Source organism: Spea bombifrons, chromosome 6, assembly GCF_027358695.1.
Source record: "Spea bombifrons isolate aSpeBom1 chromosome 6, aSpeBom1.2.pri, whole genome shotgun sequence".
Lineage (NCBI taxonomy): Eukaryota > Metazoa > Chordata > Amphibia > Anura > Pelobatidae > Spea > Spea bombifrons.
The window spans coordinates 5,467,520-5,491,677 of record NC_071092.1 but is presented as its reverse complement, the minus strand read 5'-3'; the positions used below and the strand labels follow the sequence as shown (position 1 = coordinate 5,491,677).

The 24,158-nt window shown below is 41.9% G+C and overlaps 1 protein-coding gene across 2 annotated transcripts in view; it reads left to right on the top strand.

Annotated features, from left to right (window-relative positions):
- Positions 1-668: 668 nt before the first annotated feature.
- The window catches only part of CAMK1 (calcium/calmodulin dependent protein kinase I), a 35,216-nt gene continuing 11,726 nt past the window's right edge, over positions 669-24,158 (top strand). Inside the window, exons 1-2 of one of the 2 annotated variants that reach the window (XM_053470100.1) lie at positions 669-780; positions 10,909-11,041. In XM_053470100.1, the coding sequence (XP_053326075.1) occupies positions 10,956-11,041 (86 nt within the window). In that variant the 5' untranslated portion in view covers positions 669-780; positions 10,909-10,955. Of the gene's footprint in view, positions 781-10,284; positions 10,328-10,908; positions 11,042-24,158 lie in introns of those variants that run through there. The other variant, XM_053470101.1, reaches the window with a different exon arrangement.

Below are 24,158 nucleotides of genomic sequence, written 5' to 3'. Positions count from 1 at the left end.
TAAATGACTCTTTACAATTCCAGTCCTTGTGAACTTTAAACTCCCATCAGGGTCAGCCAAAGGGACGCGATTGGAGGTGTAGCCCATAAAAGCAGGTTTTATAGACTGCCACTTGCACTTTGTAATTGATTTAGACCCCATGTACTGGTCTGTGTGGGATCGTATACTGGATTATCAGGGCTGGGCTATAGGTGACCCTACTAAATAGATTAAGGAATAATTTGGAGCCCCATTAGAGGCCCTATGCAAATATGCCACACAGTGATTACCATATTATATATCTCATGTAATACAAATAATAGAGTGATTCCATGTGACCAATAAATGATATGTATAATGAATACAATAATATAACATTTTTTATTTATATAACGCCTATAAAAAAAAAAAAAAAATATTGGTTAATGCAGAGTTGGAACTGAATTAAATATCCCTCCCGTTTTATTCCAGTATTTTGCCCCAATATGCCCCGCTATCCCTATCTACCCCACCTTGCTCTGCACGCCTACCCCGCCGTCCCCAGGGTGACGGTTTGTGAATGAATTAAATGCGCTTCCCCGTCAAACAGGTCCTTTTAAACGTAAACCACTCCCCTCCGCTGTTATTGGTCGCCAGCTCGTCTGAGGCCCCACCTTGCACTCCAGGCCCCGCCCCTGAATGTGCTGACATCAGCCCTGGGCAGGGTAGGATGGAGAGGCAGGGACTGGAGGCACAGACACGGTGATAGCAGCCAGCACACAAAGGACCCAGCCTGTGCCGACGTGTCCGGATCCTGCCCAGGTAAGGCATGCATACATCATTCCTGCTACCTCCTTCGCTGGGAGTAGCAGCACACCTCTGCTGGACAGTACATGTGGGCTTTATCTTACCAGTGCCTTGGATGTCTCTTCCTAATCACATCAGCTGTGGGTATACAGGTGGCAGCTGCCAGTGGCATGGATCAGGATGTCACATTCATCTTGAGACTTGTGGGGGTCCCTGTCTCACCTGCGCTCACACTCTCTGATGCCATGACTGCCCTTCCCTGGTGCATTGGGCACAGATTAGGCTTCATTTTGGTGACGGATTTGTAGACTGAGGGCAGATGAACAGCACTGGGGTAAATCCCAGGATGCTCGGGGCCAGTGCAGAAATCCTAAAGGGGGGGTCATATACATAAAAAAAAATGCTGCTGCAGAACCTCTTAATCAGCTGTCCAGTCTGATCTCACAGAGCAGAGCCAGCGCTGGGTAATTGTGCTCTTTTTTACTGTACCGGTCTAAGTGGGGAGAGACTGGTATTCCGTGGTGGGAGGAAAGCAATCATTAAAATCAATCGTACCCCGGGGGGATTCTGCCTCGCTGACAGCCACCCAGCCTGAACGCTGAACCTCCGGTGATCCCATAGCTCCGGGCTACAGCATTCTCATTTCCTAAATCCATTCTGCGTCGAGTTCAGCGCCGCGCTCATCAACCCGACATATGAACCGTATGCAAACAGAACCTCTCCTAAGGCAATGTCACCGCACACACTAAATACACGGAATACTGTGTCACCTCACCCCATTCTATTGTCCCATCCTTTTCTCTTTAATCGCCTGCCCGCCATCTACATCTTCTTGTGTTTACGCATTGTCGTCGTGGATAGGGTTAATATCTCAGGGGCTACTCATATATCTGCCACGCTGATTGACTGACAGTGGGACCGTGCGATACCTTTTTTTTTTTTTACAGTTGCGGTCTCCATGACTTTATCCGTTCTCCATCAGTTGAAAAATGATTTTTCTTTCCTGGGGGGGGGGGGGGATTTGTTTGCTGCCTGCGTTTTAAGCGATTTAAGTACTTTTTGCGTCTTTCTTCCAGTGCAGAAGTTCATTGTGCGGGGCTGTTCTGTATACAGAGATCACGCTAATTGGCAGTTAGCGCACAGATGCCATCCACAGCTGTTTTATTTTTATGACCTAGACGGTAATTCGCTTTGAAATCCCATTATTATTTTTATTTTTTTTCCCTTCGTTATAAGCACTCGCAGCAGAGGTTCCCTTTTGACTTCCAAATGCCCCCCGTGCAATATAATTTCCTGCACGTCTTCCAATGTTACTATTAAAAAAGTGCCTTCCGATAGTAGGAAATTGGCAGAACCTACAAGAACGTGGTACTTACCATCTGTCATGGCCGATTCTGGGGTCACAACAGTCTGTGGGGCAGAAATATAAACTTAGGGAAACCTGGCGTCCTGGTTCCTTTTTTGGGAGAAGTTTGCACGGTTTAAGGTGTCCTTCCCACAAAGTGGTCAAATTCAGCTTCCGGGGGATATGGTAGCATGTCCCATCATGCCACATAAAGAGCGAGTGGGAACAAAAGCCCAAATACAAAGCACATCAGGGGTGTAGGAACCTCAAAGGTGATGTCCTGTTCTTTTCAGTAGACGTTTGGCCAGTTTGAGGACACCATCGTCATTCCCATGATGTGGCCAAATCCAGCTTTCATCGGCCATCATAATATCACTTGCATGCCTTTCTGTTTTAAGAGAACACGGGAACGGAAGCCAATGAAAAGGTGACCGGCCAGATCCGGGGTGTAGGAACCTCAAATGTTCCAAAGATGGTCCGTTACCCCCATCTCGTGACGCCATCTGGATTTTGCTTTTGGTGTAATCTTTGGGTACACTCACCCCTGCTGGTTGAAACTTTCTTGGCCCAGACTGAGGGCACCTGCTACCTTTTCTCTAGAAAATCTAGAATTTGGCATTCAAAGATCAAACCTGATGATTCCATGGAAGTTCTAAAAAGATTCCCAGATAGACCCGTCGACTTCAGGGTTACAATCTAACCCGCGCTACTTTTCTTTGGCACAGCGATGACGAGTGGCAGCCCGGGGGTTCTAAATAGAATTCTATTCATTTTCCATAAGGGTCATATTTGAAAGGGTTAATCTTTCTACCCCCCCCCCCACACTTACAGGATGCAGTGGTCTCTGGGGCAAGACAGCCATTCAGAAGTTCCTTGCTTTCTCAACGCTGGTGGTTGCAGGTTTACAAAAAGGAAGATAAAAGGGATTTCAACATCTACGTAATTATTATAAAATCATAGATAACCTCGTTATGGTCGGGATTAATAACCGTAGTCTTTTTTAACGCGGGTCCGGGGAAATAGGTAGAAGATAAAAACCCTGCATTCAGTCTCTAAAAATAGCAAAAGTTATCTAACCATGCGCAGCAGCGGAGATGGACTCTGTGAGTGTCGGAAGACAGTTGAATTTGCTGTCTATCCAGGATGAGCAAAATGTGATTTTTTTATTTATTTATTTATTTATTTATTGGCTTTCTCAGAGTCCGTTTCACAAAATATAACTACTTCTATTTTTCACAATTAAAAAAAGTAAGACTATTATACATTTTTTTTTACCATTATTTTATTCTGTTCCATGATATTCTGTTTGTTTCCCAAAAACCTGGTGTAAAGCTTCTGGAATTTTGGGACCTAGACTTCAAGAACCAGATGTTAGTCGATGGTCTCCAAGCTTTTTTTTTTCCATTTGTCTGACTTTCTGGAATAAAGACTTTGAGGGTGTAGAATGTCCGTATTCTCCTTCCATTTACTACTTTGACAAATCCTCATAAAGGTTCCGAACCTTTTACCTTATTGGGTGGAAACCCAGGTGAAGACGCACCGCTAGGCATTTTCTAACCGTTCCTGAATTATTTGTCAAAGCTCCGTGTAGACTTGAAGACCGGATCACCCCGTTGAGAAAGTCCTGTAAAGAAATGTATCTTTCCAGAAGTTTCTATCCAGTGTCCACGTCCTTATTTCTAATCTGCTTGGAGGACATGTCTTGTGGCCTCAATCTCCGTTACTGTAACTGTATCCGGTTTTTGTTGCCAGAAAGACTGCAATGTTTTCAGATAACCGTTTGGCCAGAGTTGGTCCTGGAAGATGTCAGTCACCGGGGGGGGGGGCTCTCTTGCTCTCGTGGTGGGGTATGATCATCAGTAAACCTCGTCACAAGGTAGCTGCCCCAGTGTCTGCTGAGGTCTCTCATATCAGCGTTGACCTTCATGAGATGTTGACTAGGCAACGGTTACTTATGGTTGAGTTCTTAGCACTTAATGATGTTTTAGTGGGCCTACATCTAAAGGAGGTTAAGATGTTGGGCCACAGTACGTTTTAAGGCCTCGAAAGTCCGTTCTATCATGTATTCATGATCAGGAACAGACCTGCTTGAACCTCTATGTCTCAATGTGTCTCAATATCTGGTTTTGTGTCATTTATGGCACAAAAAGTACCAACAATGGCTGGCTACCTTGGAGGGCATTTGAAGGTTTTTGGACTAGATCTCTCTTTAATTTGCTGGTCCCCATGTTTCTCCCGTGAGTTTTTTTTTGTTTGTTTTTACCCCATTTTCCGTATAGAGGGGCAGATTTCTGCCCGGAAAATAAACCCCTTTTGCCACAACTGGGAAGGGGTTAAGGAATAACCTTGTAATGCGATCATTAGCATCCCAGAAAAGAAACGACGACTTAGTGTTTCCAAATTCCTGGCAAAGTTCTTAGCTGGAGTATTATTGATCCACTTTTGAGCGTAGACGGAAAGTGAATTGAATTTTAAGATCAAATTAATATTGCTTTCCTGGGCTCTAAAGTGTACCGCAATCTCTCGCGCGTCAACAGGCAATGGCGAAAGGGTCTTAAAGCCTTAAAGTGGGCCGGCCACCGAAACGGGTTTAGTTCTTCTCTGTATACCATAAAAATGAAGTTATTTTTTTAATTTATTTTATGATACATTTATGTCATTATATATTTGTACTAATTATTATACATTTATTGCTCAAGGGAACATGTTTTTCGTAACCGTTACATGATTTTCCATTTTTCTGTAATATCTGTAACCTATTAGAATTAGCCGGAGGGGGGAACTGGGCATGTCTTTTATACAGAAAATTAAAAATATTTGGGAAAATACAAAAATGGGTTATAAAACCATAATTTAGTAATTAATTACATAGAATGGAAAGATAGAACTACAGACTTGTACACGATAAAGGAGATTATTGTGTTTGTTTTAAAAGTTAAAATGTAGATTTTTTTTTTATATAACATATATAAATTTAACCTTTTCAGAACCAGAGGTGTCATAAGGCACCTTGGGAAGGGTTGACCAGGGTCAGAAGCGAGGCTTACGTGAAGTCCGTGGAATTATAAAGTCTTTTTATTATTATTATTATTACTATTATTATTATTATTATTTTCCATTATTATTAGTGGTGCTGAGAATGTATATCGTACCCCAGTTTCGCCCAGTATATCGTTCCATACATTTTCCTAGGCAGATGGATGTCGTTGTAACTGCTGGAACATCCTGCCACGATCTAGAATTTCCACCCACTGCTTTGAATTTACTGAACATCTGCGGCTGTAAATAGTTTTCACGAGAAACGTTATATTTTAAGATACATTGTAATAAACAGTTTATGCAAACAGTCTCATCAGAAGGCAGATAACAACTAACGGGTTCAGTTCCAACCTCCCGATCCCGATCAGGACTCCCCGCTCGCTTCCCTTAATCTAGAATACTGGCTCCCCGTCAGAACCTCGTCCCTGCATCTGACGTGGCATCATTAATTTATTTATTTATTATTTTTTTTACAATGATTTGAATTTTTATACTTCTTTTTAATTTAACCCCCTTGTGAAACATAAAATCCTCGGAAAAATCGCCAACATGTTCCATAGCGCTGTACAGTGTGACCCAAACTGCATGTATTGTAATTTAATAAATCAATTAAATTGAAAAGGGAACCGGCACGGAAGCCCAATGGCCTCCACCAGTAATTTACTCACCTGCTACCCTATTTATAACGCATTAACCAGGCCCGATCGTCTAAAAGACCTGGTCAGTCAGCTTTAGGCCATCATTGAAGATTGCATTAGGTTAGGTTCCCCTCTTAGACATGCATGGAATAGGCATATGGCTCCCGAATCTAAGACCATCAAGAATTTGTTTTCCCTACCTTGTATGAAACGATTGGAAAAATCTTATACAGGGCCAGCCTAGCACTTCCACGGCAGAAGCTCACTGGGGTTGGTTCTTCATAATGTATAGTGAAGTCAAGGTGAACTTTTCCGCAACGTCCTCTGTCTAGAGAATAGACCTTATTGTCTCTCTAACCAATCAGAGAGCAAGACAGTCGCAGCATTCAGCTACCATAAATTCGATTGGCTGCTTCTACTTCCTTTTTCATTGCATGGCATGCGCCGTAAAATGCATTGGAATCCACGCAGGATGCCCTCCCATATGCATTTTACATGAAACTAGGACCGGAGAGGACCTTTAATGATCGAAAGCTTTCACCGTGATTATAAAAATACACATTAACACCGCTATAAATCCCCAGATCTTCTTTGATCTGTGACCTATTTTTTTTTTTTCCCCCCCCCAGCGGAATTGACTTCTATATTCTATTCATTCATATAATTCCCTTAATATTTTACCATTTTTATTCCCTAATTTTTTTATTCTTAAAAAAAAAATAAAATTCCAAGGATGTATAATAATATCGGAAATAATATTTAAAAGGCATTTAAAGTTTTACCTTCCCTGGTACTTCTTGGTTTAGATTTAATGATTTCTCTTTTTTTTAGATATTACGGGAACATTTCTAACCTTTTATTCCATCTCTCCTATATAATAGAGTGTTGGGCTCGATGCGGGGGCATGTAGGTGAATCTTTAAAGCGGTTAAACCTCATGTGCATTCGTCGTGGCATGCTCCATTCCTGCTCCTGCTGCTTGGGTTATCTTGGAATTCGGGAGGAATTTGAGGAGTTTGTCTGATATTTATGATTTGTTGAAGTTTGTGGGTGTTGTGCAGTGTGGCAGGTGATTGGGTAATTTCTGTCTTTACAGTTTTAATGAGGATTTCATTCTAAACATTCAGATTTTACGGCCTGTTATAGTCCTTGAAACTCACTTGAATGGGTTAATAGCGATGGGTTTATCCATCCTCTTATTTCAATCTCTGTCTTCTTTCCTTTTTTCACTTTCTCTCTCTTTCTTTTTCACTCACTCTCTCGCCTCTCTCTCTCTCTCTCTCTCTCGCCTCTTTCTTTCTCTCTCTCTCGCCTCTTTCTCTCTCGCCTCTTTCTTTCTCTCTCTCTCGCCTCTTTCTTTCTCTCTCTCTCGCCTCTTTCTCTTTCGCCTCTTTCTCGCCTCTTTCTCTCTCTCTTTCTCTCTCTCTCTCACCTCTTTCTCTCTCTCTCTCTCGCCTCTTTCTCTCTCTCTCTCACCTCTTTCTCTCTCTCTCTCTCTCTCTCTCTCTCTCTCTCTCTCTCTCTCTCGCCTCTTTCTCTCTCTCTCTCTCTTTCTCTCTCTCTTGCCTCTTTCTTTCTCTCTCTCGCCTCTTTCTCTCTCTCTTGCCTCTTTTTTTTCTCTCTCTCTGTCTCTCGTCCTCTCTTTCTCGTCTCTTTCTCTCTCGCCCCTTTCTCTCTCTCTCTCTCGCCTCTTTCTCTCTCTCTCTCTCTATCTCTCTCTCTCTCTCTCACCTCGTTCTCTCTCTCTCTCTCTCTCTCTCTCTCTCTCTCTCTCTCTCTCTCTCTTCTCTCTCTCTCATTCTTTTTTTTCTTTATTCCAGCGTTTGAGGTGTTCAGTGTGGTGGGAGGCAGTAAAGAGAGGGGAGCCGTAGTCTTAGTCCAAATGCATTAGCGCTGTTGTTGTCATGGTTACCTGTGAAATGTAGTTATTTAAAACAAAAAAAATGGTTGATTAAATCTCTTGTGGAGGTAAAAAGGAATTCCAAGAATAGCTCAGATTGAGAATGGATCTAATGATTGTTTTTATTATCTAATTGTATTATTTTATTTTCAGATTTGTAAAGTATCGTTGAAATGAAATTTAAAGATTTAAAACTGGAACTGAAAACTGCTGATTTTGGGAAAGTGCATTGACTTTAACCTCTTCAGTGCCAGATAGGGGTCACATGGTTCAAATAAGGAACAAAGTGGAAAAAAAAAAACAGAAATAATGGTATCTGTTCATGTGCGAAAACCTGATTTCTAATCTATATTTATCCCAATGACCATGTAATGTTTCCGATGATTGAGCAAGTATAACATTTAAGATTCCACCACGTGTGCATATATTGAGGTGTATTCACTAAACTGGGAATTTTTCAGGAGAACAAAACGTTTCGAGGCGTTGCCGTCACCGTGCATTATAAAGGGCCAACCCCTGCCAGGTTCTCCTGCATGTTAAATCATTGAGATGACTTTCCAGAAAACTTCACATTAACTATTCATTACGCTGGGTCGGCTCAGCCTTTGTGTACGAGAAGCCCACAGGGATTCGCCATTATGCAGAGTCATTGAGATGCAATCTTTAAATTCTCTGCAAACCCCCAGTTTAGTGAATAAAGCCCCAGAGACTCGGAGTGTTGGGTTATGAATCCACAACCTGGCAGCCCGAGCCTCTTGCAACATGTGGATGGGAAGAGACCCCTTTACTCCGGGCATCGAGGCTGCCTTTAAAAGTAATGTGAAGCCGCACAGAAACAGCTCCTCGTCGAAATCGAGAGTTTTGATCCTTCAATTTCTCATTTTTTTGGTTTTGCTGATTTGTCGGGTTATATCCCTGCTTGAAGATATGTGTCTCTGGAAAGAGATGATGGGCTATAAATGTTCTGTCGGGTGTCTGGGTCACCCTCATTCAAAAACTTCCCGTGTCTATATATAAACAAAAAAAACTCTGTGAAATGTAACAATGTAATGGTGAAAATGTAACACTTGCCCTAAAGCCGTAATTATACATGTAACGATCTAAAATCACTTTTTCGACTCTGTACGTGGAGCTTCCCAGTTCCGGTAAAGTTTGGGTGTGAGAGGTGTCATTATCTACGAGGCAAGTCGTTTTATTTTCGTGCGTATTATCTGGAAGTCGGCCTTGATAAAACTCGTTTCGCTTGTTTTTGAAAGCAAGACGAATGTGGTTTTTTGAGGTGTTTGGAAATTGGCAAATTTCCGAATGCAGGTAGACGGCGTGGAATGTGGGTTTGAGCGTGGGAATGTAAAGGGTTGTATCTATCAAAGGATCATTGATGGAGAAAACAGCTCAAAGGGCTTCCTGGACAGATTTATCCAGCTCTGTCTCTCTGTGACCAGTTTGAAAATGAGGGTCCGTTGAAGGTCGGCGGTGGAATTGGAATTGCCCAAATTTGAGCCGCTTAATATATTTACTTGGATGAGCTGGGGGCTGTACAAGAATGTATTTATTAATGGTGCTAGTACTTGGTACTGTAGCTTGAAAGAACACAAAACCAGTTAATAATAATGGGGCATACATCTCTTCCCCCTTTCTCCACTTGACCGCAGACACTGGTCTTCTTCTCTTTCTCCACTTGACCGCAGACACTGGTCTTCTTCTCCTTCTCCACTTGACCGCAGACACTGGTCTTCTTCTCTTTCTCCACTTGACCGCAGACACTGGTCTTCTTCTCTTTCTCCACTTGACTGCAGACACTGGTCTTCTTCTCCTTCTCCACTTGACCGCAGACACTGGTCTTCTTCTCTTTCTCCACTTGACCGCAGACACTGGTCTTCTTCTCCACTTGACCGCAGACACTGGTCTTCTTCTTCTTCTCCTCTTGACCGCAGACACTAGTCTTCTTCTCCTTCTCCACTTGACACCAGACACTGGTCTTCTTCTCCATAACGTCCTGCCGTAGGAGTCCTAGAACACCGGTCTCCTTGGATTTTGGTAACATCCGTGTTAATGTCACGCTTACACTGCCTGTATGGTGTCCGCTATAATGGACGGGTGTGGACTCTTCAAAAAAGTCATTACGAAGAACTCCTATTCAGACTCGCTGCCGTGTCCATCAACATTTCTAAAAATAAGTTGTTTTAGTTCATAAGTGTCAATGAAGTCTGAAAATAAATGTTCTCTTCAGCTGGCAAACCGCGACCTCCCTGTTTTTTGCGTGACTAACAAGAAAGTGACAAATCCGGTGTTTCTTGATATTGTTTCAGGGAGGACACCCCATTTATAAACATTCTTTTTTCGAAAGGGATGTCTTCTTTAAGTCCTGCTGCTGTTTTTCATGCATGCTAAAATGTAAACGCTCCAATCTGAAAGGCGGCCTGATTTGCCATCCATCTCCGGCACGCGGGGCTGTCGCGTGGAAACTTCGGCTAGGCAATCTATCCATCGCGTGCCCCAGAGTTTCCTGCTACTTTTGTAACATGCAAGAAGATAAGATAAGCAGATGAAGTTGTCAAAGAGCTGCTCTTGTTTTGGATAGAGCTCTTTATCACCGGAAGGATACTGGGTGTGACGGCCAGATCCCATTATTTTCAGGAAGGTATTGTGCACAAAATCAAGTGTTGGGAGCAGTAGGTTACCCGTTTGGCCTGCCTTGGTCTGGAATAACTCACCTGGTGTTGTAGGTATTTGACTTGGTCTACAAACCCCTCCCGACATTTTGACAGAATTTTCCCGAATCCACTTTGGCAATTTTGTTTGGAGACGCAAAGGCTGTGTCTAAGACATAAAATTTGAATAAACTTGGCTTGTCTTTGGGTTTAGTTAATGGTGTAACCAGGCCAGCGAACTTATGTAACCATTGACCCAGGACTATCAATGGTTTGGGGGTTGGCTTGGGATCAGAGGTGGAATGAGGAGAGGAAGACTACGTAGGTCTTGATTAAAAAAAGTAATCCGAGGATCTCCAAGGGGAACTGGTAGATAAAGGTGGCCCACCTAATGCTTTCCCCACAATGGGGTCCTATTGTACACAACTGGCTTTTGTGATTAGCCCAGTCATGTGACATTACATATGTAAATCCTAATGTCAAGGTTCGGACATTACATTGGTCTTATTGTCATGTTTGTCTGTTTCGGCCAAACCCTTTAATTTAGATACTTTTTTTTTTAAATCTAAAGGTATTTCTAAAGCTCACCCCGGAAACAATAAGAAAGTCGTTATCAGGATGCCCCTTGAAGACGATGGGCCAAGTTGGAAGAAGAGGGCTGAAGACATTAGAGATAAATACGAATTTCGGGATGTCCTCGGAACGTAAGTACATTGGAACTGGGTCAAGCCGAGATGTGCGTTTTTCCTTTTGTTAAACTTCATGTGTCGCTTTTAACACCAAATATCCTTCTGAACGGTAAATTCAATAAACCTATTGTTTTAAAGTAATATATTTTGGATGTGGAGTAGAAATTCCACTGGAAGCTGACATTTTTACTTTGCTGATGCCAAACACAGTTTGAGGAAAAAACCCACAAAATTTAGATCTAGTTTTCGTTAAAAAAAAAATAAAATAGATATTATTGTTGCTGGGTTGTTGCCATGTTATATATTCAAAATACATTTAAAACTCCAGGAAAGAACCTTTTTGTGTTCCTTTAAGCTTATAAATATTTTTTTTATGTGTGTGATTATTGAGAGACATCATAAAGCTAGCCATAGCAATTAGATTTGCAGAATAAATCTTTCCCTCCCTTGTTTGAGCCGAGGCAGGCATTCCCCATCTGCTAGGGCGGATAATTTCAGTGTCGTGTAACCGTAATTTAATGTCCCCAAGATATTTGCTTTGTCCCTGTGCAAATGAATTATAATATTAAGGGATCCAACAAGTCAATGTTTGTCCTTCCCTTTTAAAAATAAGTTTTGTTTGCGCGCGTGAGCGTTTATGTACCACGGCGTAGGTATGTATAGCGTTATAAAAAAGTTATTTGACTTTTGGTTATACTATTCTTTTCGACTAGTCTGTAAATGAACCAAGAGGGCCTTGTCGGCTTCTTGTCTGGCAAAAATTAAACGCAGTCTCACTTTATGGCTTTACTTAAATGGTCCTGCGGTCATGGCCTGTTAACATAGATAGTAGATTGTAAGCTCTTTTGAGCAGGGTCCTCCATACCCTGTGTTTCTGTCAAGAAAGTCAAGTTGTTATATCCTGTTTACCCATTGTACAGCGCTGCCCACTTCCTCCTCCACTGGCTTCTCGGACAATATTTCCTTAAAGTATGGCATCCTACAGTCTTTGGGGAAGCCAAACATGATACAATGAAGATTGACACATTTGATGGTCATGGAGGGGAGGAGGGGGGGGGATTACAGAGCACCGTCCTTGGAGACAGGAAGTCACAAAACCCCTCACTTCCTGTCCTGTTTCTACTTCGTGGAAACTTGGAATCAGAACTATCGCTCTGAGCGCTTCTGTTTGTTGTGGGGATTTTGTGATCTGGAACGTAAACAAACTAGAAGGAAATCATTAAAAAGCAAAAATAATGGAAAATTTCTTTTTTTGTTGTTTTCTGGGTAAAATATAACAAAAACAACAACAACAAAAAGAAATCCCAAGGGGCACAGAGCCTATCAAAGCAATTAGGATAATTGCTTTAGGATAATCAGAAATCCAGCACAGACGGGGTTAATGTTGTAAATGACTATTGTAGCGGGAAACGCCTGATTTTTAATAGAATCTCTTCATAGGCATACAGAGGCCCTTTATCACTCCCATCACTCCTGGGTTCCAATGGCCCTTTATCACTCCCATCACTCCTGTGTTCCAATGGCCCTTTATCACTCCTGTGTTCCAATGGCCCTTTATCACTCCCATCACTCCTGTGTTCCAATGGCCCTTTATCACTCCCATCACTCCTGTTTTCCAATGGCCCTTTATCACTCCCATCACTCCTGTGTTCCAATGGCCCTTTATCACTCCCATCAGTCCCGTGTTCCAATGGCACGTTGTGTTCGCTGATCCAAGTTTAAGTTTAAAAGGCTAATTGATGGTTAGAAACCCTTTTGTAATTGTGTTACAGCCAGAAATTTCCTTGTTTTCCATGAAATCAGCTCAGTGACCCCAAACTTTTGAATGGTAGTGTGTATTAGTATGTGCGTGTGTGTTTATATATATATTTATAAGGAGTGTGTTGTGTAAATATATATTTGTATAGACACAATAGGAGAGTGTGTATTCTAAGCCTTTCTGCCTCTCTAGACCTGAATATTTAGTATTTCCTGTTTTTCTTGGAGCTGAATAAACAGAACCATCGCTTTTATGCTTGGAGAGTCCTCGCTTTCCCCCGCAGGACGACCCTTTTTAAAAAGATGAAAGGAAAGAAAACAATCCTTGGGATTTTAATACATTTCCTGTTGGATCCAAATGAAACTTGTGATTTTTATTATGTAAAAGGACTGTATTCCGTCCAGCGCCTTCCCACCACTCGGCCGACTTACTGGAAACGCTGATCTGTAAAGCGCCCCGACTCCCGTAATGAGTCAGCCTCGCTTGCTGTGCATGCCAGGGAACAGCGGGCACGGATCAGACCTCGTCTCGCTGAAAGGGAACTTGTGGCTTTTTGGGGAAGTATGGAAAGATTTCACTAGGGTTATCTCGTAAACAATCATTTCGATAAACGGAAGTCACACAATAGGCTTGTTGTCATTGCTATACACTTTATAAACTTGCAGTGTTTCAGCTTTAAAATAGAGAATTTTATTTTTAATGTTTTATTTTTAATGTTCACTGTATTAACAACCTCTGCAGGAAGGCTATGCCATGCATCCACTTCCCTCCCAGAAAGTAATATTTCCTGATATTACTTTAAACCTTTGACTCCCCATCACGTCTTTCTTCCAGGCTGTATATGTAAAGATCCTTTAACTTTTCTACATTTTATCTCTGAAAGTATCTAAATCAGGGGTGTCCAACCTGCGGCCCTCCAGCTGCTGCAGGACTACATCTCCCATAATGCTCTTTCAGCTCAATGGCTGGCAGATGAGGATGGGAGATGTAGTCCTGCAACAGCTGAAGGGCCACAGGTTGGACACCCTTGATCTGGTCTCCAGTACTGTACCCAATACTCCAAGTGAGGTCTCACCAGTACTCTGTACACCGGCACGAGAACCCCCTTCTACTGCTAATACAACCAAGCATTCTGCTAGCGCTATATATATATCTATTCATTATACAAATGCAAGATCAGTCAATATGCTCTTATATTACTGGATATTGGGAAAAAGACAGGTGTGAGAAGTTTCGGTTCAGAATCCAAAGTTCTTGAGGGTTTTGAGGGACTTCATCTGCAAAACAGCTTTGTTGGCCAAAACAGATCTCTAGCCCATGCTTCATTCATGCTTCATTCATGCTTCATTCATGCTTCCGCTTCATTCCTTGTCGATGATGATTTGGTTCGATTACAGGAATCTCTACAAAAGAAGAGAACATTTTTTGACTGTTTTGAATGTGTTTTTTTGTTTTGCCGCACGGCCTCTATTAAATTACACGGGGCACGTAAATTGGACATAAAGTGGGATCAATATGAAGGCATGACCTCAAAAGGCAACAAAAAATCTGAGCCCATGAGTAGACGATAATGATTTTTTTTTTTCTAAATCCCGAGCGCTCTGTGCCTGCCCGCGGAGATACAGAATATTTCATGCACCAAAGCTGCTTGTACAGAAACTCTAAACATTTACTTAACAGTTTAAGATGTTTATCCTAAGCATAACGTGCGTTTAACTTTTTTTCACCCCATTTTGTTCATTTGAAATGGTTACCAAGTGCTAATAGCCTCGCTTCTGACGTTTTACTCCCCATTTCAGCTTTCCAAGCCAAACCTCCTAGTCGGCTGGAACGTAAAAAAAAAAGGCGATTATCCAAAATCCTCCGAAATAAGTCAAACCGGCCATTTGGAAATTCCACAATACTATCTTTTTTTTTTTGGATTATAATCTTAATTAAAAATCATAATTTAGGATACCGGGGATCAGGAAATTTTATTTTTTTAGAGGAACCCAGTCCATGGTGGGTCATCAAGTATCTCACGAGGCTCATCGTTCCTCTACACCTTGGTTGAGGAACGTATCCCTTTGCTGCCACCATGACAGCTTCGCTACTCTGCATCATAATAATCTTGCATCGCTATGGCAACCGATACAAGCATTCTTGTTCTTTGGCTAGGTATTGTGATCTTGGGCTGAATAATTCAGATTTTGTGATTCTTCTGTAACCGTTGATATTTAGCCAAACTCCTAAATATAATAATAAGTCAAGTTTTCCTGGCTGGGTTTCCTGGATAGTAGAATGGAGAGGAATCTTTAGCCACGTGTTAGGATTAAAGGGACCCAACACAAAAATGTACATTTTTATGTTTAGTATGAGGGGACAGTGATCATCTTTACTTATTTGTTTGGTTTATTATGTGATGGAACGAGTCGTTGTAGGGTTTCCCTCCAACCAAGATGACTTTCCATTAAAGGGTTTCCTTTATTTTATATACTTTTTTTTCCCGGAGGCGTCTGAAACGTATGGCGCGCGCGCGTCCCCCCCCCCCCCGTTAACGATGTATTTGCGGCTGTCGAGAACAGACACGCGGCTGTGAATTATTTTTCATTAACGTCCCGTGTTATTGTATGAAGCAGAGTCGTTGCCGATATGTTGCTAGGCTGCGTTTCTCAACTTTCATCTTTCTGCAGATGCTTCTCCGAAAACAGCTGGAGAAAGCCGGTGTGCGGGGGGGGGGGTTCCGACGGGCTAAGAATCGTGAAAACGCCAGAATCTGATCCCTTCCTTTCCATCGCAGGCCATATGGGACCTCGGAGATCTTCTTTGGAAACTATTTAACGTAGGGTATGAAGGGATAATTAAAAAAAAAAAAAAAAAATCTCCGACGGAATGGCTTATGGATTCCGTTGCCGTAGCAACCCGGTTGAGTGTATCCATATGTAGGAATTCCAAGGAAAAAGGAAATATTGTGTGTTTTTACCCGTTTCCGGCAGCTGGTTATGGCACGTTTTTGAACGCTGGGGAGAAGTCCTTCTTAGATTGAACGTGGTGGTCAGGGGGTTTAAGCAACAGCGGTTAATCGATGCGATGGGAATGATCCCTGCGACATTGCTGGATAAAATTTAGAATTTTCGATATTTATTTTCCATCTATACATTGTACAGAATAATAATAATAATTAATAATATTAATGTTCTTGGATTAAAATACCATTTCCTAATTTGTTATTTTTAATGAGAATTCCTCTTTGCCCGGATCCAAACGCTTGCTTGGAAATGTAGCATGTGCTCCGCGTTGCCAAAAAAAGTACATTTTCATTTTAAAAGATCACGAAATTTGAGATTTTCTGCCTTAATTCCAGTGTTCAGCGGATAATTCGTATGTAATATTGTATATATTATATATATAAATATAAATGTAATGAAGTAACAATGTTTCTTTAAATGTTTCGGGTCCCAGCTGTGTCTTCCCGGGAAGTCGTCTATACATCTGTGAATTTGGATAAATATTTGTCCGAAGGCTGGGGAGAGAACATCCGTTTTATTAACAGACTTTTCGAGTGTTTTACGTCGCGGTAGGAAGCTAACCTCTGCCTAAAACGCAGTTGGGAATTTCTGGCCGGTGGCTCTCATTTACATAAAGGGCTGCACGGGTCGGATTCTCCGTCCACCTGAAACACGAGAGGGGTCGTTCCTTTCAAATACAAAGATCTCTCTAAAACTAGAGGCTTAGATGTAATGTAAAAAAGTTTAACTTTATGAGAGGGTGGTAGAGAAGTGGAGCAGCCTCTCGGCAGAAGTGGTAGAGGCTAATAGAATGAGGGAATTTAAACATGCATTGTATAGGCATATGGCAGATCGGCCCCATTCGGCCCCCGTCTAGTTACTGTTTTACCTGCTGTAAAGACTCAAACCTTAATCAGTCGTTGGTCTCGTCTTAGATTCAGGTGCCGTATGTCTATCCCATGCATGTTTAAATCCCCTCGCTGTATTACCCTCTACCACTTCTGCTGGGAACCTGTTCCATAATCAACTACACCCTCAGTTAAATAAATTTTCTTTACATTACACTTAGCCCCCCGATCTTCTAGTCCTAGATTATGATATATTAGATATCTGCAGTATTCAGACGCCTGATGTGCTTCTCAGCTTATAAAATACATTCTTGGTGAATGCGGAAGTTGTTTCCGTGTAAATATATATATAATTATAGATGTCGAGGGGAGTCTCGGTTTATGTCAGCGGTTTCCTTTGTGAAAAAGAAAGTCCCCACGTCGAAAATTCATCATATTTTTATTTGTTTCTAATGAGTTTTCAAGTAAAACGCACCAAGAGTTAAACATTTGCGTGGCTCCAGTAAAGGATTTATTGTTATTAACAGATTAGAATATCTATAAAACTCCATAAAATACTAAAAAAAAATCAGTAAATGAAAAACAAAAACTCCCCGATCTTAGATTGCCACCAGCGTACTTCTGCTTCTGTAACCATAACAGGAAATCTGAGGGGGAGAGAGAGGGGTTAACAGGCACTAGAATAAAAAACAGAGCTTTTAAGGAATATACATATTATTTATTATCAATTATTTGTATTTTAGAAATAAGGGGGACGTAACGGGGGGTGCTGACTGGGGGATGAGTACTGGCTCCATAAGTAAATGTTTTTACATATATATAGAACATAAAAACTACTAAAATGTTCATGATCTTGTGAAGATAAATGGAGCAGCCTCCCAGCAGAAGCGGTAGAGGCTAATAAAGTGAGGGAATTTAAACATGCATATGGCTCGAGATGAGAATGACAACTGATTAAGGTTTGAGTCTTTGCAGCAGGAAAAACGGGCGGACTAGACGAGGGCCGAATGGGGCCGATCTGCCGGCGATCACAGCTGAATCGGCCAGTTGTGAGATCGGTTATAATGTGCACATGAACAGTAGCGCTCCCTAGCTCCACCCCCGAGCTTCCTGATTTGGCAGAGGTTTGTGGCTCCTCCCATCAGGTGCCTCCAATGCCTTGCAAGAGGTTAATTTTTGATGCTTTATGCGAGGTCGGGGGCTATAGAGATGCCCCTCGTACTGTTTTACTTGGATGTATCTGATCCTATAGATCACAAAGCTGTGGTTATGGGGATACCTGGGAACTCCTGAGCTACCCGGAGCCTGCCCCTGAGGGACGCGGCCAGGACCGCCCACCGATGTCAGTGGGCTGTCCTGTTGATGTCAGTGGGCGGTTCAGGTGATGTCAGTGTGATGTCAGTTTTTCTCTACAAAATAAAAGTAATCATTTATGTAAATTAGCCAAGCGCTGACCGTTGGTTCACCGACCATGACGACGAACCCTCTTAAGGTCCGTGATTTACGGCATTTATACGTTCGGTCGGGCTATCGTAAAACGCAGGAATGGAAACACAGTGCGCCCTAAAATAAATATATCTCCCGACACCTCGTTAGGGCTTCCCACCCAAACATACCGCGCGTCACAACAACACGCCGCCGCCGCCGCCATGTCACGATTCTCTGCCGGCTAAAATGAAGCGAATTGGCAAAAGAGAAAAGAAAATGTTTTATTACTTTTGTCTGCTGGAGATCGGGAAAGAATTTAGGTTTATGCCAGGAGCCAATCATTTATTTATTTATTTTAAAATGAAACTAAGGAAAAAACCTTATTTCTTAGGAGACGTAAACCTTCTTTCCCTTATTTTGTACGCCTGGTGGAATTTACCCCGGCTTTTCTTCTGTGCTGTTAGAGCTGCCGTGTCGCATGTTTTTAAATCCCCCCCCCCGCCTGGAATAGCTTTACAGAGTCACCCTCCTATTTAAGTGAGAAATGGGCGGGGACTTAGGACCCCGCCTCTGAGGATTCTCCAGGGCGAAACCCGGGGAGTTCCTGGAAATGTTCAGAATCCCCAACGTTTCAGGTGTCCAAATTAGTTGAAGGGTGCAACAAGAGGGTCAGGGCTGGCTCAGGAAGCGGGGCGGTTGGCAGGTATACAGTAGGACAGTGCCTGCAATCAGGACTATCCCATGATGTGAGATATGGAGTCCTATTAAAAATGAAGCATAATAATTATATATAAATAAATATATATTTTAATCAGATTTTTTGGGGGGATTTTTAAGAATGATTTAGTTTACCAGGGATGGCTTTGGTTGTCTTTCTGTACGCTGGGTCTGCGGATGGCTGCTGGAACGCTTGGCCTTCCCCGTTGCAAAATCTTTTGGAATTGACCGTATTTGTTTAATGTTAGTGTTTATATAACGCGTTTGATTCTGTTTTAAAACCAGATAAAGCACACGTCTGGCAGTAACCGGAATATATCACGGGTTCCAGCAAACCGGCGTTATCTCTTATACCGCGCCCTTACCAAATACACACATGACCAGCCCTAGGTGTGGGAAACAGAAGGTCCGCGGGGGGCAAAGTTTAACAACCCAAGAGGACTGGTGGGCAAATTCCAGAGAAAAATGATAAATGCCCTAAAAAGGGGAAAAAAAACAGATTCAGAAAATATATTTTATATATTTTACCTTTTTATTAAATTTACTTAATTCCTGCTCTTTAAGTACCTAGATTATTATTGTGAGAAAAGTGGTTTCCAGAAGTTAGGGGGATCTCACCAGGTTTCATGTGCTTGGCTGAGCCTAATGGGATTTGTTGTTAACCCTGAGCCAAGGCGCAGCGGTGATGAAGAAGAACCCCGATCCCAAGAGCTTGTGATTAATTTTTCATACCCAGCAAATATTCTGAGCTCCTAGAAAAAGAGGGGCGTCGGGGGAGGAAAGAGGGACACGGGGATTTAGGTCCAAAAGCGGGACTGGCCAAACTGAATAGGGACACTCTGGATCTATGTTTTGTTTGTAGTGGTTTAATGGAAGCGTCATGCCTTCACACTTCGCATGTTATAATGTAGAAAACACAACCCTAACAGATGTATAAATACCTTCAACCTCCCCCCAAAACGTGTTAATTCACGAAGGCGAGAGGTAGAGAGAATTGTTAACTCTTTCAGATCGCTGATCATAAACCCCATAAAAATGAATGTTTTTTTTTATGAAACCGTTATTTTTCGATGTAATTGCTCTACCTAAGGAATAGCTTTGGGTTGTTAGCGGCCCTTAACGAAACCAGGGGCCCGAATGTGAAGCCACGACGGATGGATTTAATTCAAGAACAAGCTACGGAACTCGGCGATCTTCCGTTTATTAAAAATCTGACACACTGTAGCAATTAAAGATAATGATCCCCGTCACGCTGGCGAACGTCTCTCTCTCCTCCCTCCTCTGATGGGGTCCCCAAAATAACTGCTAATGTGTCGATGACATCAATGAGTATGACATCATAAACCGGCTTAGATGTAGGTTAGACGGGACTGGCAGTTTTTGATGATGATGATTTTTTTTTCTTTAAATCCTGGTTTTTAACGTTTTATTTATTTTTGGTTCGTTTGCCCCCGCTCCTCTGCAGGTCACCCGTCATCCAATGAGGTCCGTGTCTACACAGCAGCCGGGTTGCTTAGCAATGCCGTGAATGCCGCTTATTACAGCGGATCGGGAAGCAAATTCCACTGCACATCATAATAATTAGATTCTTTTTTTTACCCCCCCTTCCCCCCCGCCCTGTGACATACACCCCCTCATCGGGGATTTAACTGCTGCAGTAACACGCAGACCTGGAACACCTTGCACGGCGGCTCCAATTACCGCCCTTCGGATAGGATTTTTATGGTATCGCCTCCGTGGCCCTTTAATTGAGATACCTAAGTATTCTGCCGTTAATAGCCCGTCAGACCATGGCAGTGATTGGCTTATGGCGGCAGCCATGTGGCTTAAAAGAACGGTCATTATGAAAGCCATTCTGAATGAAGTCACCTGAATTCAAGCAGGGATTCCAGCTGTGATAAAGCAGGGAGAAAAGCACTAGCGAGAATGCTCAGACTGTGCGATCCTGAGAATCTATTCCCAAGGTTGGGGTAAACCCCTGAAACTCGGGGGGGGGGGCAAACGCTGGTCCCAGATATGTTATTTGGTCTTGAATTGGTTCTTTTTTTTCAAGTTATTAACTCCTCTTTTTACGCTTATTAACCCCATTTTTTAAATTATTTTCCATAATAATATATATATATTTTTTACATTTTTTATTTATTTTTTTAACTATTTAGCAATTGTTTTGCAGTAAGATACCCTGTATTCTAAAATACATTTTTTTTTATGAACGAAGGTCAACCAAAGAAAAGTGACGTGTGCGGCAAAGTGTACGTGCTTTTGCTAGCTGAGCATGATGGGAGTTGTAGTTCACAGCAGCTGGAGAGATACCCGCACGTTGCCCACGCTCATCATGCATTTCCTTGGTAACTGAAGGTGCAAAGCAGAGTTGAACTCTGTAACGGCGCAGAAACGTTATACATAAAAAAATAAATAAAAAAAAACACAATTCATTTTTTATTTTTCTATATTTTTTATTTTAAGTGCTCTGAAAAAAAAAAGAAGGTAGAGAAATTTGTAATGGAATGGATTAATTTATGGGAGCATATGGAATGTGCTAATGTTACAGAATGTTACAGAATTTAATTCCCGCGTGTAGAGGTGTGAGCGAGGTGTCGCTGCTCGCCCCCCGTTACGGGTTGTGAATGTTATGACAGTCTCGCCATCGGCTGAGACTCCTCTCTGGGGATGGCAGAGCAGAAACAGACAGATTGGCAAAACATCGCGACTACTTTCTCATCTGTTCTTGGCTCCAGCAAACATTAAGCCCATTCTGCTACTGAGTTTTTTTTTTTTTGTAGTAAAAAAATATATTTTTTAATATTTTCTTGTTGTTGTTTTTTTCATGGACTCAACTTTTTGCATTTGCCTTCTGTCCAGCAGGGGGAGCCCTATTATCGGCCAACTCTTGGGGTACACTAATGGCTGTGATGATGTCAAGGTGGGGGTGATTCAGCATGAGCGCCCCCTGTCTATGTTGGCTCAGGGTCCTCTTCTGGGGCTTAATTGGAGGATATTGGGATGAAGGAACGCATCACATTGTTGGGCATGTCATCAGAGAGCCACCCCTGGGTGGATCTGGCGTCACTAGTGCAATGTACCCGGCTCAGCCTGGCGTCGTGGGGGTTAAGCCGCTCATTAGTACAGCCTGTGTCGGATTGCGTGACGCACGTGTAACAAGGGCCTTCCAGGGCATCTATGTTACGCGATGCCTTCAGATTCATTGGATTCCTTCTGATACTTTCCTAAAAATAAATGTGAATTATACTCTGTTACCATGGCGGCAGATGGCTTTGTCAGGCATCCAATTCAGCAGAACGCGTTGGGGAGAGGCGAGCAGACAGCGGCTAAACCAGTGGAGGGGACAGCCAGACGTTTGGCAAGCACGCACTTAACCCTCGTAGTGCCAGGTGGGGTTTGGCATGCCCACTCGTGCTCGTTAAGCTTTTGTGTTCACTTTGGATTCTTTATTACATCTAAGCACCTGGGGCAGATTTCCAATCTGGTGGAGGCCTTAAGTAGCCTGGGGCAGATTCCCAATCTGGTGGAGGCGTTAAGTAGCCTGGGGCAGGTTCCCTATTAGGCAGATTCGGCCTGCGGCAGGGGTGCCGCTAGTGGCGTGTGAGTGCGTCTTTGCCTCTTTCATGCTATCGCAACTATAACTGTGTCGCATAATGGTGGACATTTAATTAAAACCCTAAATTTTTAGCTACTTATTCCTAGTGTTTCGGCCGACCCAGTAGACAAGCTGTTGAAAGCCGTACCTCAATGCACCAGTTACTAGTTACACACACGCACACGCTAACACGCACGCTAACACACACAATTATCCTAAACCTCTATAGAGAAGGTCCTCTTGATACTTCATTAGTCAGAATGCCAAGTGTCCCATTTTTCCTTACTGTGAACGTTGATGACACGTCAAAGAGTTTCCACCTTCTCCTGTTGGTGAAAGTTCTGTTACGTTTCGTACTTCAGCCAATTAACATTACTTGCCCATCGTGCCAGTTGGGAATTTACCCTTCTGTGGACAGCTCTGTTTGGAATGTCCAATAGGTCTTCTTTAGAGATGGAACTGCCTCAGAGGAACAACAGGTCAACAAACAGGTTCCTTTTATGATTCGGCTGGAAAATGTCTGCCCGGGTATTAATTAGTCCTTATCAAGGTGCCTCATACCTTGAACATAATTCAGTGGAATTCTAATTGACAAAAGAGGTGACTTCATTTGTTTTTTTTTTTATTCCATTCCATGTTCTTTCTGTAAGAGAAAGCTCTGGATAAAGAAGAGCAACCTAGAAACCTAGTGACTTCCCGTCCATGGTGATGGAACCTTCATCTCCATAAACACTGGAGAGCTACATTTAGTGCCAACATGATGTAGATGCAGCAGAAACGATCTTCTCCAGGGGACGGGTGTATCCTGGTGATGAGTTTCTGTTTTCCGTTTCATTCTATATTGAGATCAAACCCAGGGGATGCCTCTATACCTGTCCAAGATGCAACTGGGATTGCGCAACGGGGTCCATATTCTTAACCCCATGGTGGCTTCCATATTGGTGCTCACTTTTTTATTATTTATTATTAGAATTATTATTATTATTATTATTATTATTATTATTATTAATAATCACCTTCTGTTAAGATATTAGTATTACTGAGAACCCATTAAGAAGTTTTCTTTTAAATATAGATTTTTTTCTTGACGTTTATAAAATAATAGAGATGATTCATCTGTGACACCTTTTAACCTCATCGTAAAGGGTATTCTCTCCACTCTTTCTTAATGGTTTTCTGTCTGGGCAACACAGAGCTCACTTCAAGATGTTAATTCACACAAAACAGAACACATTTTACAAAAAAAAAAAAAATAATAATAATAATAAAATAAAAAAAATAAAATAAAAAATAATAATAAAAATATATTATATATATATATATATATATTTTTACTTTCTGGCAAAAATGATAAATGAGGCATTTTTTTCCCGTGATTATTTTAGAGAAGGGTTTGGGTATTCAGTAAGTGGAACAGCTTCTTTAATATTCATCCTGGATAAGAGTATAATTATTATTATTGAGATATTATTACTATTCTGCTTCCCTTCTGCCATAATTTGTGTATATTATACAGATTTTCTTTTATTTCCATCCAAACTACTTCGAATCATAAAAAATGACACATAAAAAGTGAAATTATCAGATTATAAATAAAGCCAGTCTTTGTTACTCTAATCCATATGGCGCTGCAGTTTTATGTATTTTTTTTTTCCCCCAGCCTCCTCATTTTTACAAAGATATCTGATTTTCTGCCAGGAAAACGGGAAAGACCTGGGTGAGATCTGTAAAGCAAACATTAAGGGGAATACCGGGGAGGCTAATACATATTCAAGCGCAATCAGTAGCCTGCTGT